At 32.3% G+C, this 13044-nt stretch overlaps 1 protein-coding gene across 1 annotated transcript; it reads right to left on the bottom strand.

Annotated features, from left to right (window-relative positions):
• Nucleotides 1–5884: 5884 nt before the first annotated feature.
• On the bottom strand, nucleotides 5885–8230 carry LOC107906424 (CBL-interacting serine/threonine-protein kinase 25). The gene has a single exon (XM_016833404.2). The coding sequence runs from the start codon at nucleotides 7507–7509 to the stop codon at nucleotides 6163–6165; it is 1347 nt and encodes a 448-aa protein (XP_016688893.2). The 5' UTR covers nucleotides 7510–8230; the 3' UTR covers nucleotides 5885–6162.
• Between the last annotated feature and the right edge of the window lie 4814 nt (nucleotides 8231–13044).

Raw genomic sequence — 13044 nt, 5'->3', positions numbered from 1 at the left:
TATGACTAGGAAAGCCACAAAGTTAAACATTTTACATTGAGTTTGAGACTAAGAAAATAATTAAATTATGACCTTTTTTTTCTATATGCAACGTTTTCTTTATATATATATATATTTGTATGACGTCATTAAAAACAGAGAATTTGGGAAACAAGTGAACCCCTTACCTACCCCTCCTGTTGGCTTTTAATTATTATAATTTATATTAAAATCAATCCCACCTTTGTCTTCTTCTTCTTCTTCTTCTTTTCTAAAAAAATAAGAATAAGGGATAAGAATTGTATAAAAATTGAATACAAGATTGGTACTAACAAAAAATTTAATAAAAATTTATTTTCCACTCCTGCTATATAGTTCAGCTAGCTCCTTTGATTCACCTGTGATTATATAGTTTCATGTTATAGTCAATATTGATGTTCTAATGTTCTGCAAAAAAAAAAACATAAACAAACTTTTAGGCCCCTTCCTTTTTTAAATTCTAGGCTTCACCTTTAGTACAAACATAATTCAGTTTTATTTTTATTTTCTTAAAAAAATTATCAGGGTTATCAAAATCCAAAATCAGGGATGACAGGAATAAATGGCAGTCCATCCCAACACGAAGTGGTGTCCATTGGAAGGCACAACCAATGGCTGAAACTGTGCTTAACCCTTGGAGTTGAATGGCTACAGTATCAGTATACTCATCCTTTCAGCAAACGACTTCTTCAGTTTAGCCACAAGTCCAAGGGCAGCAGAAGCCCAAATCTCCTACAGCAGGCCTTAAACTGTTTAATTACTGATTGTTAGTTTTTTCCATTATTTGACAAATCATGTTAGTTTAAAGGTTAAAAAAATTAAATAATTAAATAAAAGATTAAAATAATATTTTTTGTAAAATTAGAGGGTCAAAAAAAATCATTATGCCATGTTTAAATGATCCTAAAATGATCTGATTTAATTTAAGCGTCCGACCCATCAATATATTGATCTGTCTTGAAAAGTAAACTTAAAGTCAATTACAAAATTAAACTTATCGACTCATCAATATTTGTAGGTTATCAACTTCTCCTTCTATTCTAATGATATGGTTTAAAATTGCTTTAAAACATTTAAGGTTATATGATTGAATTATCATAAACTAATAAATAATTATGGTATAAATATTTTTAAAATTAAATAAAATTTTTCAATTTTTTTAAATTATTATATAAATAGTTTACTTTTAAAAATTTCATATGATTGTTATTTTTTTATTTTTCAAATATTTAAATTTACATATGTAACCAATTAAGAATGTTTTTACTTTTTCAATCATAATATTTTTAAAATATTATAAATTTTATAATAAATAAATTAATACATACAATTAAATCCGTAAATCATACCATTTTCATGTTATAATGTTATCAACTATGAAGTAGTATCATTTTATCTTACAAACTGCAATCGTGACTTTATGGATGTTGATCCGTAGGAAATTATATCTCGACAACCATGAGCTAAATATTTTCCAAATATTCAATTTAAGTTTAACATTTCTATTTTAATACTAATTATCTTCTTCACTTTTAATATGACTTTTAGTAGCTTAAAGGTCAATTCTCTTGTATCCATCAATTATTACATATAATTACAAAGTTTGGGGAAGCTTAAAGATTAAATATGCATTCAACGTTAACTACTATCTTTATTTTAAATTAAATTTTAAATCATTTTAATTATATGTTTAGAATATCAATTAGGTTATTTCGTTATTAAAATAGTCACTTTAGGATAATATAATTTAATGACACATCATATATGTAATATGATTTAGGGTAAATTATAAAAATAGCTACTTTTGTTTGCCTTAGATTATATTTTAGTCACTTATGTTTGGAATGTTACGTTTTAGTCACTTACGTTATTGTTTTGTTACAAAGTGATCACTCTACCGTTAAACTCCGTTACCTCCCTAACGGCAGTCTTACATGACAACCCAGATGTGTTTTAAATGCCAACTTGGATGTCCTACGTGGCAGTTCAAATTAAATTTATTTAATTAAAAACCTATTTTCATCCTAGCAACTGGACATCCAAGCTGACATTTAAAATTCATTTGAACTGCCACGTAGGACTACTGTTAGGGAGGTAACGGAGCTTAACGGTAGAGTGACCACTTCGTAACAGAACGATAACGTAAGTGACCAAAATGCAACATTTCAAACATAAGTAACTAAAATGTATTATGAGGCAAACAATTTTTATAGTTTACCCTATAATTTAAAATAAAAAATTTAAAAGAAAAATGAATGTTTTAAAAATAATAGGTTCGAGGTTTTCAAAATTTTTACAAAAGTTTTAACTTTTACTCTTTTTTCTTGGTTTACTTTTGAGAGTTATGTAACAAAATTTTACATTTCTTTACATTTTTCATTTTAATTTTAACTACATAAAATTTGACGTTTTACAACTCTAATAATGAAAGGACTTAATTGATATAACGATAGTTTGAGGATATAATTAGAATGTTTTGAAGCTTGAAGATAAATTTAGAATGAGGGTTATAGGGATGTCAAATGCAATTAACTCTTTTTTAATCTAATATTTGTGTTTTTTTTTTGTTTGATATGTTATCTAAATTCGGTAAAAGTTTACATTTTGATACACGAAGCTAATGTTGTTAACTTTTTAATATTTAATTTATTTTTTAAGGTTGATTTGATTAAAAGTTGATTAATTTTCATTAAATCAACACTAAAAAAACACGATCATATTCTATTTAACAAAATAAGCATAGAATTAATTTTAAAATTAAATTTGTTGTATTAAAAAATCATCAAAATTCAAACATGCCATCAACGTTGGTCAAATTAACACCACTGTGTTTTGTGAAGGGGGTAAGAAGCAGTTAACTAATATCAAAAGGGTTCTTAGATGCTTTCAAGCAATGTCTGGTTATAAAGTCTATCTTGACGAGCCTTCCGCTATACTACATGTTCCTGTTTGAATTTCCTGTCTCGATTTATAATCAACTCAATAGTATTATGAGCAACTTTTTTTTGGAGCGGCAACGCTACTAAAAAGAGGATGCATTGGTTAGCTGGGCTGACGTTTGTGCTCCTATTCAGTCCGGTGGTTTAGGTATTGTCTTAAGAGTTAAAAACAAGTCACTCTTAACTAAATGGCTTTGGAGATATGAAAACGATAGGGCGAAAGGCTATGGAGAAAGGTGCTGCAAGTCCAATATGATCCTATTTCGAACAATATCCTACCTTCTGTTTCTGCTTTGGGTAATTGATCATGGGTATGGAATTATCACTAGAACACTTATCCCCTGAGATTGGAGCCACAATGATTTTTCCAATAATATTGTACTTTGTGTTGGCGATGGTGGAAGTATTAATTTTTGGTCAGATAGATGGATTGGTAATCTGTCGTTACAGCTCCGTTTCCCTAGGATTTTTGCTTTAGCAATCAAAAAGAAGGAAAGGTCATTGAATTCGGGTATAGGTCTAATGGTGAGTGGACTTGGAACATCAAACTCTCAAGACCAACCTTTGATTGGGAAAAGCAACATGGGAGGAGTTCTTGCAGGTTTTTGACTGTGCATCTTTGAATCGGTCTACTAAGGACAGTGTCTGATGGAAACCGTCCAGCTGTGGCAGCTATTCGCCTAAGTCTTTTTGTAACATGATCTTGGATAGAGCTTACCCAAAGGTTAAATACAGTAAATATGTTTGGGCAGGGTATGCTCCACCAAAAATCGAGATCTTTGTTTGGAGTAGAATACCAGCTAAAGTAGAGCTTGCTAAGAGGAATATTATCCCATCTAACGCTTGCTGCTGCCCATTGTGTGGTTCAGAGGAAGAGACTATTAATCACTTGTTTTCTAGTTGTTGCGAGTCTTGGGCTATTTGATAGCATTGTGCTTCGTTATGAGAGATCCTGTAGGTGGCCCCAAACAACCCTGATATGTTTTGCATGGCATGGATTCGTGCTATTGACCCCAACTGTTGCAACAAGATCTGGTCTATATATGCTATTTTTTGTTGTTGTTTAGTCCATTTGGTCTCACAGAAATGAGATGATCTTCAATAACAAAATATGGGATAGGTTTCAAGTCATTGATGTTATATTTGCTAGGGTTGCTTGGTGGTTCAAAGCTAAGTGGCCTGACTCTAAGGCCTCATTCGATGACATTTTACGCTTCCCTCATCTTATTGCTAGATCATCCAAAAGATGGCAGTCTCCGCAGTCTGGTTTCCTTAAATTCAACGTTGATGGTGCTGCATAAGGGAAGGACGGCCTCGCAGGTATTGGAGGTGTTTTTCATAACGAACTTGGCGAAGTTTTGATGTCTTTCTCAAGAGCAATCGGTGAAAATGATTTCATCACAGCAGACATGTTTACAATTAGAGTCGTGGTTATTTCCTTCACTGAATAACATGGTTCATCTCGCATAAGTTTATCATTGAATCAGATAGTTTGAATTTTGTCAATTAGATAAAAAATCTCGTTTTAATACCTCATCATCTCAAAAGCATTGTGGACTCCATTCTTATTTTTAAAAATCTTGATTATATATGAGACATTGTTCACATCAATAGGGAAACCAACAAATTTGCAGACAAGCTGGTTAAGGATGGTGCACTTAATGAGACCATCATAAGTTGATGTCGCCTATTACTTTGAGTATCAATTTGCAATTGAACGGAGTGCTTGGGAGCTCCTTTGTTTTGTTTCCCGTCTTTCTGACCCAAGTGCTAACTAAATGATTTAATGCTTTGCATTGATTTATTTTTGTTTTTTTTTTCTAGAATTGTCTTATCAATTTATTTTCTGTTACACTCGTTGTTGCAATCACAACTTAATCAATATAAGATTTTTTTTTAAGTTTAACACTATTATAATTTCATAATATAACATTGCTATAACATTTGCCAAATATAAATATTACATTAGACCAAAATATATATAATAACCGCATTAAAAAATATCAAATTTGAATAAATTATTTGCTTATAAAACATTCCATCAAAAGGAAATTAAAGAGAGGTTAGAAAAAATGGAAATAAATCATAATGAGAAACCAACATGTTTTTGTAGGATAAAACATTGTTAAAAGCTTGTACATGTAAAAAAAAAAAAGGAAAAGAAAGGCATAAAGCAATAGGAAGAAACTTCTCTATAGTTAAAATATACCACCGTGCACTGTTTTCATACTAGCAGTACTGTTTAAATCTAAGATTAAAACTACTTTATTGGCTTCAACCTAAGGGATGCTCAGGCCCTCTTGGCCCGAGAAACCACTGGATCAGTTCCGTTGTTCATCTTTTTCTTCTTTTCATTCTGGCCCATGCTTTCTAGGACCCATACTGTTAAGCTCGAAATGGATATTATCGAATATAACAATCTAATAATCACCATAAATTAGTTTTTATGTAAACATCAGTAATAAAGTTGAGAAAAAGTGAAGGACCATAATTCTAACTTCTAAGCTATTGATATAATGGATTAAAAAAAGGGGCTGATGTCCGTGAGCCTATATTATTTTGTGATGGAAAGGTGCATGATTTGTCTCGCTGTTTCCTGATATAACCAATACCAAATCGTCCTTTCTTTTTGCTTCAACCAAACTATCATCCATCACCAACCAGCCGCCTAGCTAGAAACGTAACAAAGTATGTCTGGTTATTAACTCAAGATTAACATCATCTTTTTAGGCCCTATTTTGGAGTCATCACTCATCCAATGGTTCATCAAATGACCACCACGTAAATTAAAAGAGAGACATGCAACTAACAGCAAAAACTAATATTGGAACTACCATTCCTCATTCTTTGATACTAAAATAATCAAACTACCATTCCTAGCTCTTTGAATCTGTAAGTTAACCCCACTAGCTACAAATTTCTTTGTAAAAAGAAAAAACCATATTTTCTTATTATCATTTATTACTGTAACAGCTCATTTACACACATATATATATATTCATGTACATATTTCATTAGCCCATGCCTCAAAACATGGTAACATTTGCTCATATTATACGTCGAATCAAACTAAACTAAGTAGACTAGCTAATACTAAGGCATATATAATCTAACAAACAAAAACTGGTTTACCGAGGAACAATTATTTGCGACAAAGAAAAGATTCCCATCTAGCTTGAGCCTCTTCCTAGCGACAGAAGCCATGTTACTGACAGTTATTTTCACCTTGCCAACTCCAAACTATGTCTGCAAGGGCTGGCCTTAATTCTTCCTCGTAAAACTTGTTGTACTCAAGAGTGTCACCCGCGGGCTTTGACAACTCCACCACTGCTACCTCCGGCGCCAGCTCGAAAACCTCCGCTGTAACCGCTAATTTCCCTTTCCTTCCTTCCACTTTGCCTTGCATTCTAACCTTGAATTCTTTCGTAGCTAACACCCTAAAGTTCAACTTCTTCGCCGTGGATACAAGCCTCGCCAGGGTTGCCGAAGCCGAACCCTTGGAAGTGAATAAAGAAGCTGGCTTTCTCTCATTTTCGAACAGATTCGACAAGTCAAACCCTGATGACATTGATGAAATCAATTCAAACGCGTTGTAAAATGGTGGCGGGGATGACTTCGTGGTTACCATTTCCAGCTCCCTATTGCCCTCAATCCCATTCATGTCGCCATTTTCATGTTCAACCAGTGATGACACAGTCTTCGAAAATCCCTTCCGGAACCAGGGATTGCTGATGATCCCCGGAACAGTAATCCTCTTATCAGGGTCAGCAACGAGAAGCTTAGAAATTAATCTCCTTGCGTCGTTTGAAATCCAGGGGGGGAACTCATATTCTGCCTTGAAAATTTTCCTATACATGTGCATAACATTTCCGGCTTGGAAAGGCAAAAACCCTGTCAGGAGAACAAACAAAACAACCCCACACGACCAAATGTCAGCTTTGGCTCCGTCATACCCGTTCTTCCTCAAAACCTCGGGGGCAACATAAGACGGAGTCCCACATTGTGTGTGAAGCAACCCATCGTTTCTTAGCTGTTCAGGCAAAGCGGAGAGTCCAAAATCTGAGACTTTCAAGTTGTCATTCTCGTCCAGTAGCAGATTCTCAGGCTTCAGATCACGATGGTAGACGCCTCGACTGTGACAAAAGTCGACCGAGCTGACTAGTTGGTGAAAGTATTTCCTGGCTGAATCTTCCTTTAACCTTCCCTTAACTACCTTAGCGAACAATTCACCACCTTTGGCGTATTCCATTATGAAAAATATTCTTTTTTTGGTAGCCATAACTTCTTTGAGCTCCACAACATTGGGGTGACGAACCAGCCTCATGATTGCGATTTCTCGCTTTATTTGCTCCATCAAGCCTTCTTTCTTGACTTGGTCTTTGTTGATAACTTTGATGGCTACACTTTCTTGGGTGGAAACGTTTTTCCCGTAATAGACCTTGGCAAAGTTGCCTTGCCCTAATACCCTCCCCATCTCCAACTTCCCAAAGATGATTTTCCTCGATCCATTCTTCTTCAAGCTGATAGTTCGATTCACACCTTGCTCTTCCATGTCTCAACTAAACTTCTCTCTAGTTAGGCAAAGGGAGCATAATTTTTTTTTTTAACTATAAAGGTCATTTGGCTCACTAAAAGGAGGAGACTTGCCCAGGGAACCGAAATGAGATATGGCTTGAAAAATTTTGGAATTTCTGAGGAGGTTGATTAGTGGGTGAAATAGGGGAAAATTGATGGGAAAAAACACTAGCGTTTGGGAAGGACGAAAACAAAGCAGTGATCGATTGTCTTCTATTATAGCCATTGAAGGACATGAACTTTGGGGGACTGCGGAAGGAGCGCTAAAGCACATGGAAATGGAAGTTATCAGAGAAATTAACTACAAGGAAAATCGTGCCAATAAAATAAGGGACACGTCGAAAAATATTCGTGGGGTAAAGTTATATAACGACAAAACTTGGACTTAGGTCTGTATTCCAAGCACCGAAGCTTCCTCCTGTGTATAACCCTATTTGCCAAATGAGTACCCAATTCGACGAGACCCAATCCGAACGGCTCGATTAAATTGTTTATGTTCTAACCGATATCATGAAGAAATAAAATTTTACTCTTTAGTTATGAACCACTCGGCTGATATCAGTTTAATTATATGGATATTGGGTCTTATTGCTTGTAACTTTGTCCAATAAATGAAACTATCACCTTTTTTTTGAATTATAAGAGGGATGTAAAACTCTAACAACAACGCGATTAATGAAAATCAAATTCAAGTCACATTTACGACAATGAACATCTTAACTATTAGGCTAAATTATGACAACCTTTTCAATTCATAGTTACGGACTCAGGCATCGTATATCCCATTTTAATTAAGATTTTAAACAATCTCTTTGATTAAAAGTTGGTGTTACACATAATTTAATAAATGTATATATGATCTCTAGTCACCTAAGTAGTTAACAAGAAGAAGAAGAAGGACTTAAATTAATAAACTAATTAATTGCGCCCCATCACTAATCAATTTACTGGGTGAATGTGTGTAAATATTCGGCCTTTTTTTGTTTTCGTTTCCTTTCTGAACTCATTTGAAGAGGAGAATTTTAGAAAATATATATACCATCATATTTGAAATACGGGATTTGAACAATTGTGGCATTTCGGCTCATTGGAATATATCTGGATTTTGGGCCTTTTGAACATTTGGATATTCTCATTTCATATCAGGCCCAACTCCCATTTTAATAGATAGCAATGATATAGGTTTTATAATTAAGATTTAGTTTATAACCAGGATCTTGGAGAAACATAGAGCAATACCTTTACTTTAAACCCTTATTGTTACTGGATTTTATTTTATTCGACTCAATTATTTAATTAATATTTCTTTTGTGGTTGATATGTACTAAAATAGTTTACCATCTTGTATTCGATTCTTACCTGAGAATTTATAAGATATATCAGCAATCTTTTACTTCATGAGTAAAATTAGAAGTTGATCATATGTTTTCGTTTCTATTAAACGTTTTGAAAATTTTAATCAGACAAATCATCTTTTAAATACATATAATTATAAAAAATCAAAATTGTATAATTAAAAATTATAAGGGTGAGTTTGGTTTGGTTCAAATCATCCATAATAATTCAATTCAGCGCACTCAAACTCACGTCCTTCTGCATTGACAATAATATCTCGAACTAAGACTTAGGTTTTAAGTTTTCCTTTTTGTGGTTGTAAAAATGTGAAAGAGAGTTGTGAGATGTGTGATCATCCGAATACAATAAACGTGCTTCATATGCTCATCATCAAACTAATACTCAAACATCCCTCGTCTCACTACTTACTGTTCCTATTTCGGCTGGATACGTTAAAAAAAAAAGTGATGCACTTTTGAATTAATTCAGTAATAATTATAAAGCTGGGAAGAAGAAATATGACAAAACAAGTTGAAGGAAGGATGTAACCAAAGTCGTCTAGCGTGCGTTGACTTACAATTCAATTTGGGACGTTTATGATATTAGAATTGGTATATGAATAGAATTCAAATTTATTTGGTCCCCAATAATTAAACAAACTTGACTAGTTTTTTAATAAATATTTCTTCTTTTAAAAATAAAAGACACAAATATTTTTACGAGGGGAGTGATTGACTTAAATCGATATAAAACTTGAGTGATTTTAGATCATTTTGTAATTTCTTTATATTATTAATATTTTGGTAATACAATCATCTTATTTCATGCTCCATTTATGTAGGTTATACATGCTAAGTTTGGTATAACCTAAAAATGTCTAACTATTCATTTTATGTAAACAAAAAAACTTTCAAATGTTAAATATATATTAATATATTGACAATATTTTACATCGATGTGATAGAGATTCAAAATTTTACATGCATTACAAGAATAAATATATTGATAAATTCAACATTTGAATTGTTAAAAATATTAATAATATAAAAAGTTACGGAATGATTTAAAACCACTCAAGTTTTATATCGATTTAAGTGGATCCCTTCTCTTTTTATTAATATGTGTGGTACAAGTAAATAATTATGTTGCAATGTGTTGGGTTGAGACCGAGAAATTTGGACATTAATATTTACATAGAAAAACTCCTCTGAAGAGGATAAAAAACCACGGGGAAAGAAAACTTCACTATAATGACAAAAATTGAAAAGGGGGGGTACAAGATCAAGAAACAAATAAACCCTGAACCTGGAATACAAAGTTTTCCCGAAGTTCCCACAAATTCTCTTAATTTTTATTGTTGTTTTTCTTTAACTATCTAGGGTTGTTAAAAGACCTATTTATAGGCTGAAATCAGTGTAAAAATATGACAAAAACATCCCTAGAATAATTAGAGTTAGACTAGGCAAATATAACAGAGTTTATGTAACATCCCAATTTTCAATGATGTCGGAAATAGTGGTTCGAGACCACTAAATCCGACAAGTGAGCTCGTAAATTTTATTATATAGTGTTTATGAGTCGATTGTAAATTTAGGAAGGCTTATGAATTAGTGAATTATGCTTTAAAAATATTTCTTAGATTAATTGGTTTTAAAAATGAGGTATCGAGACCTCGATTTTATAAATCGAGCTGTAAATATTTTTATAAATATTTACGGAGTGTCATTAAGGTAGTATTAAAGTTTCGTTAGAAAATTTTATCATTTCAATGTTAATTAAATAAAAAAGGACTAAATTGAAAAATGTGCAAAACCTGATAAAGTGATTAAATAGCATAAATGGTAAATAAGGGAGGAATAAAAGGGAAATTAAACGCCGAAGGAATGGCTGAGGTGGCATAAGCAGAAAAAAAAATCTTGGAATTAGGTGATTTAAGGGAAAAATTATAAATTTGGTAAAATTAAGCTTAAATAAAAAGAAATCTAAATATTTCTAGGCAATTCTTCTTCAATTCTCAGTAAAAAACAACCATTAGAGAGCTTCTTAAGCTGGTTTTTATATTTTTACTTCATGTAAGTTTAATTCTTGCTTTTCTCTTGAAATTTTTATGTTTTTGAGAATTTTACAATTGGGTCTAACTATCTAATTCATTAGTTTTTGATTCTATGTATAATTTTGAAAGTTAACATTGATGAGTGGTGGATTTTATGATGAATTAACATGGATTTGAAGTTTTAATTTTGTTATATGACGATTTTATCAAGTAATTTCAATAGAAATTGATTTTAGGACCAAATTATGAAAAAGATTAAATATTAGGGTTTGGTATTAAAGTCTATTTATTAAGGGTTGTGTAATAGATTATAATATTTAGATAAAGTTTTAATTGAGAAAAATTATCTCATTTGATGAGTTAATTGGTGAGGGACTAAATTGAAAAAATTGTAAAAGTTGGGGTAATTGTGTAATTTCAAAATTTGAGGGATATAAATTGTGAAGTGGACTGAAATTGAAATATATGCTAATTAATGAAAAATTTTACATTCTAGATCAAGAGCTCGTGGATCAATGAGAAAAAGAGAAATTAGCCGAGTAGTCTGTGAACTATTTCCAATTTTACAATTCAACCTGGGTAAGTTCATATGGTTAAACTTTCATGATTATTTGTTAATTTAGGAATGGTATAATATATTTATTCATATTTTGTTGTTGAAATTAAGATTATTGTAAAAGTATGAAAATTGAATTGAATGTTTAAAACGAGTAGAACGCAAGATTGAGTACGATCGTTCCGTTACAAAGAATGAATTGACGAATAATACCATGGTTAGACCGTGGTTAGACCATGACAATGTTTAAATGTAAGACCATAGTTGGGCTAGTAAGACCATAGTTGGGCTATGACATTCTGATGATAAGACCATAATTGGGTTATGACACTACAAATGTAAGACCATAGCTGGGCTATGGCATTCTGATAATAAGACCATAACTAGGTTATGGCACGACAAATGTAAGACCATGGTAGGGCCATGACAATGCATGTGTAAGACCATAGTTGGACTATTGTAACACCCCTTACCCGTAGTCGATATCGAAATAGGGTACGAGGCATTACCAGAACACATACACTTGTAAACGTGTTGAATCGAGTTATAAAATTTCATTAATATATAAAAACTTTCAAATTTTTAACATGTTTTTTTACTTCTTCACAATATACATAATGCAACATTTTCTGCCAACCACAATCTCAAATAATGGATTTACTCAATCGAGCTCAATATCAAATGTCAACTTATAATCTGACATTTAACTTCAATTGCACTTTTAGTTACTTGTCAAATTAAGGATCGTCTTACGGATTTGAGTACATCGTTTGCCCGGTGTCACAATTTGCTTGAATCTTTCACAATACTATAACTCAGTATGGTTTTCTTCACGGAAATACCATACCTACTTTTCACAAATCAGTATGGTTTTCTTCACTGAAACACCATACCTACTTTTCACAACTCAGTATGGTTTTCTTCATTGAAACACCATACCTACTTTTCACATTTTGCCATGGATCCACCATGGACTTATCCGTCAATTCATCACTTGTTGCCGAACATATGTACTCAATCCTGCGTATCCCTTAATTTGAACTAACATCCTCATTTTATTCTCATTTTCACCATAATCATAATTCAATAACAATATACGAATTGATACATTATATCAGAACCAATAGATAGTGTGATTTATCTCTAATAAGCTTCCAACCCAACCGATCTTCCGAAAATATATTATCTCAAGCTCAGTGGGATTTTATATAACTTTAACTCTTCATAATTTCTTTATTTTCATTTGCATTTCTTTACTTTCCACGCTTATTCCATATGCGTGACACACAAGTCATAAACATATCATTCAACCATAGTCACAAGCTAGTGCATTTAACTAAAGTCTTTTTCCGAACTGATCACATAATAAGTCATTTCATAAGAATTTGTATAATTTAAACCATACCACTTTTTCATGAGCACTAGCATATTTTCACTCAAATACTTATCAATTCAATACTTCCACTAAATAATCATATTACTATTCAACCAATAGCTTGACAATTGCCTAAGCATCAAGCAACAACATTGGTTAGTGTACTTGCACACATTACATAAAAACTCATCAT

This window comes from Gossypium hirsutum, chromosome D05 (genome assembly GCF_007990345.1).
Source record: "Gossypium hirsutum isolate 1008001.06 chromosome D05, Gossypium_hirsutum_v2.1, whole genome shotgun sequence".
Taxonomy (NCBI): Eukaryota; Viridiplantae; Streptophyta; class Magnoliopsida; order Malvales; family Malvaceae; genus Gossypium; species Gossypium hirsutum.
This window is presented reverse-complemented; position numbering and strand designations above follow the sequence as displayed.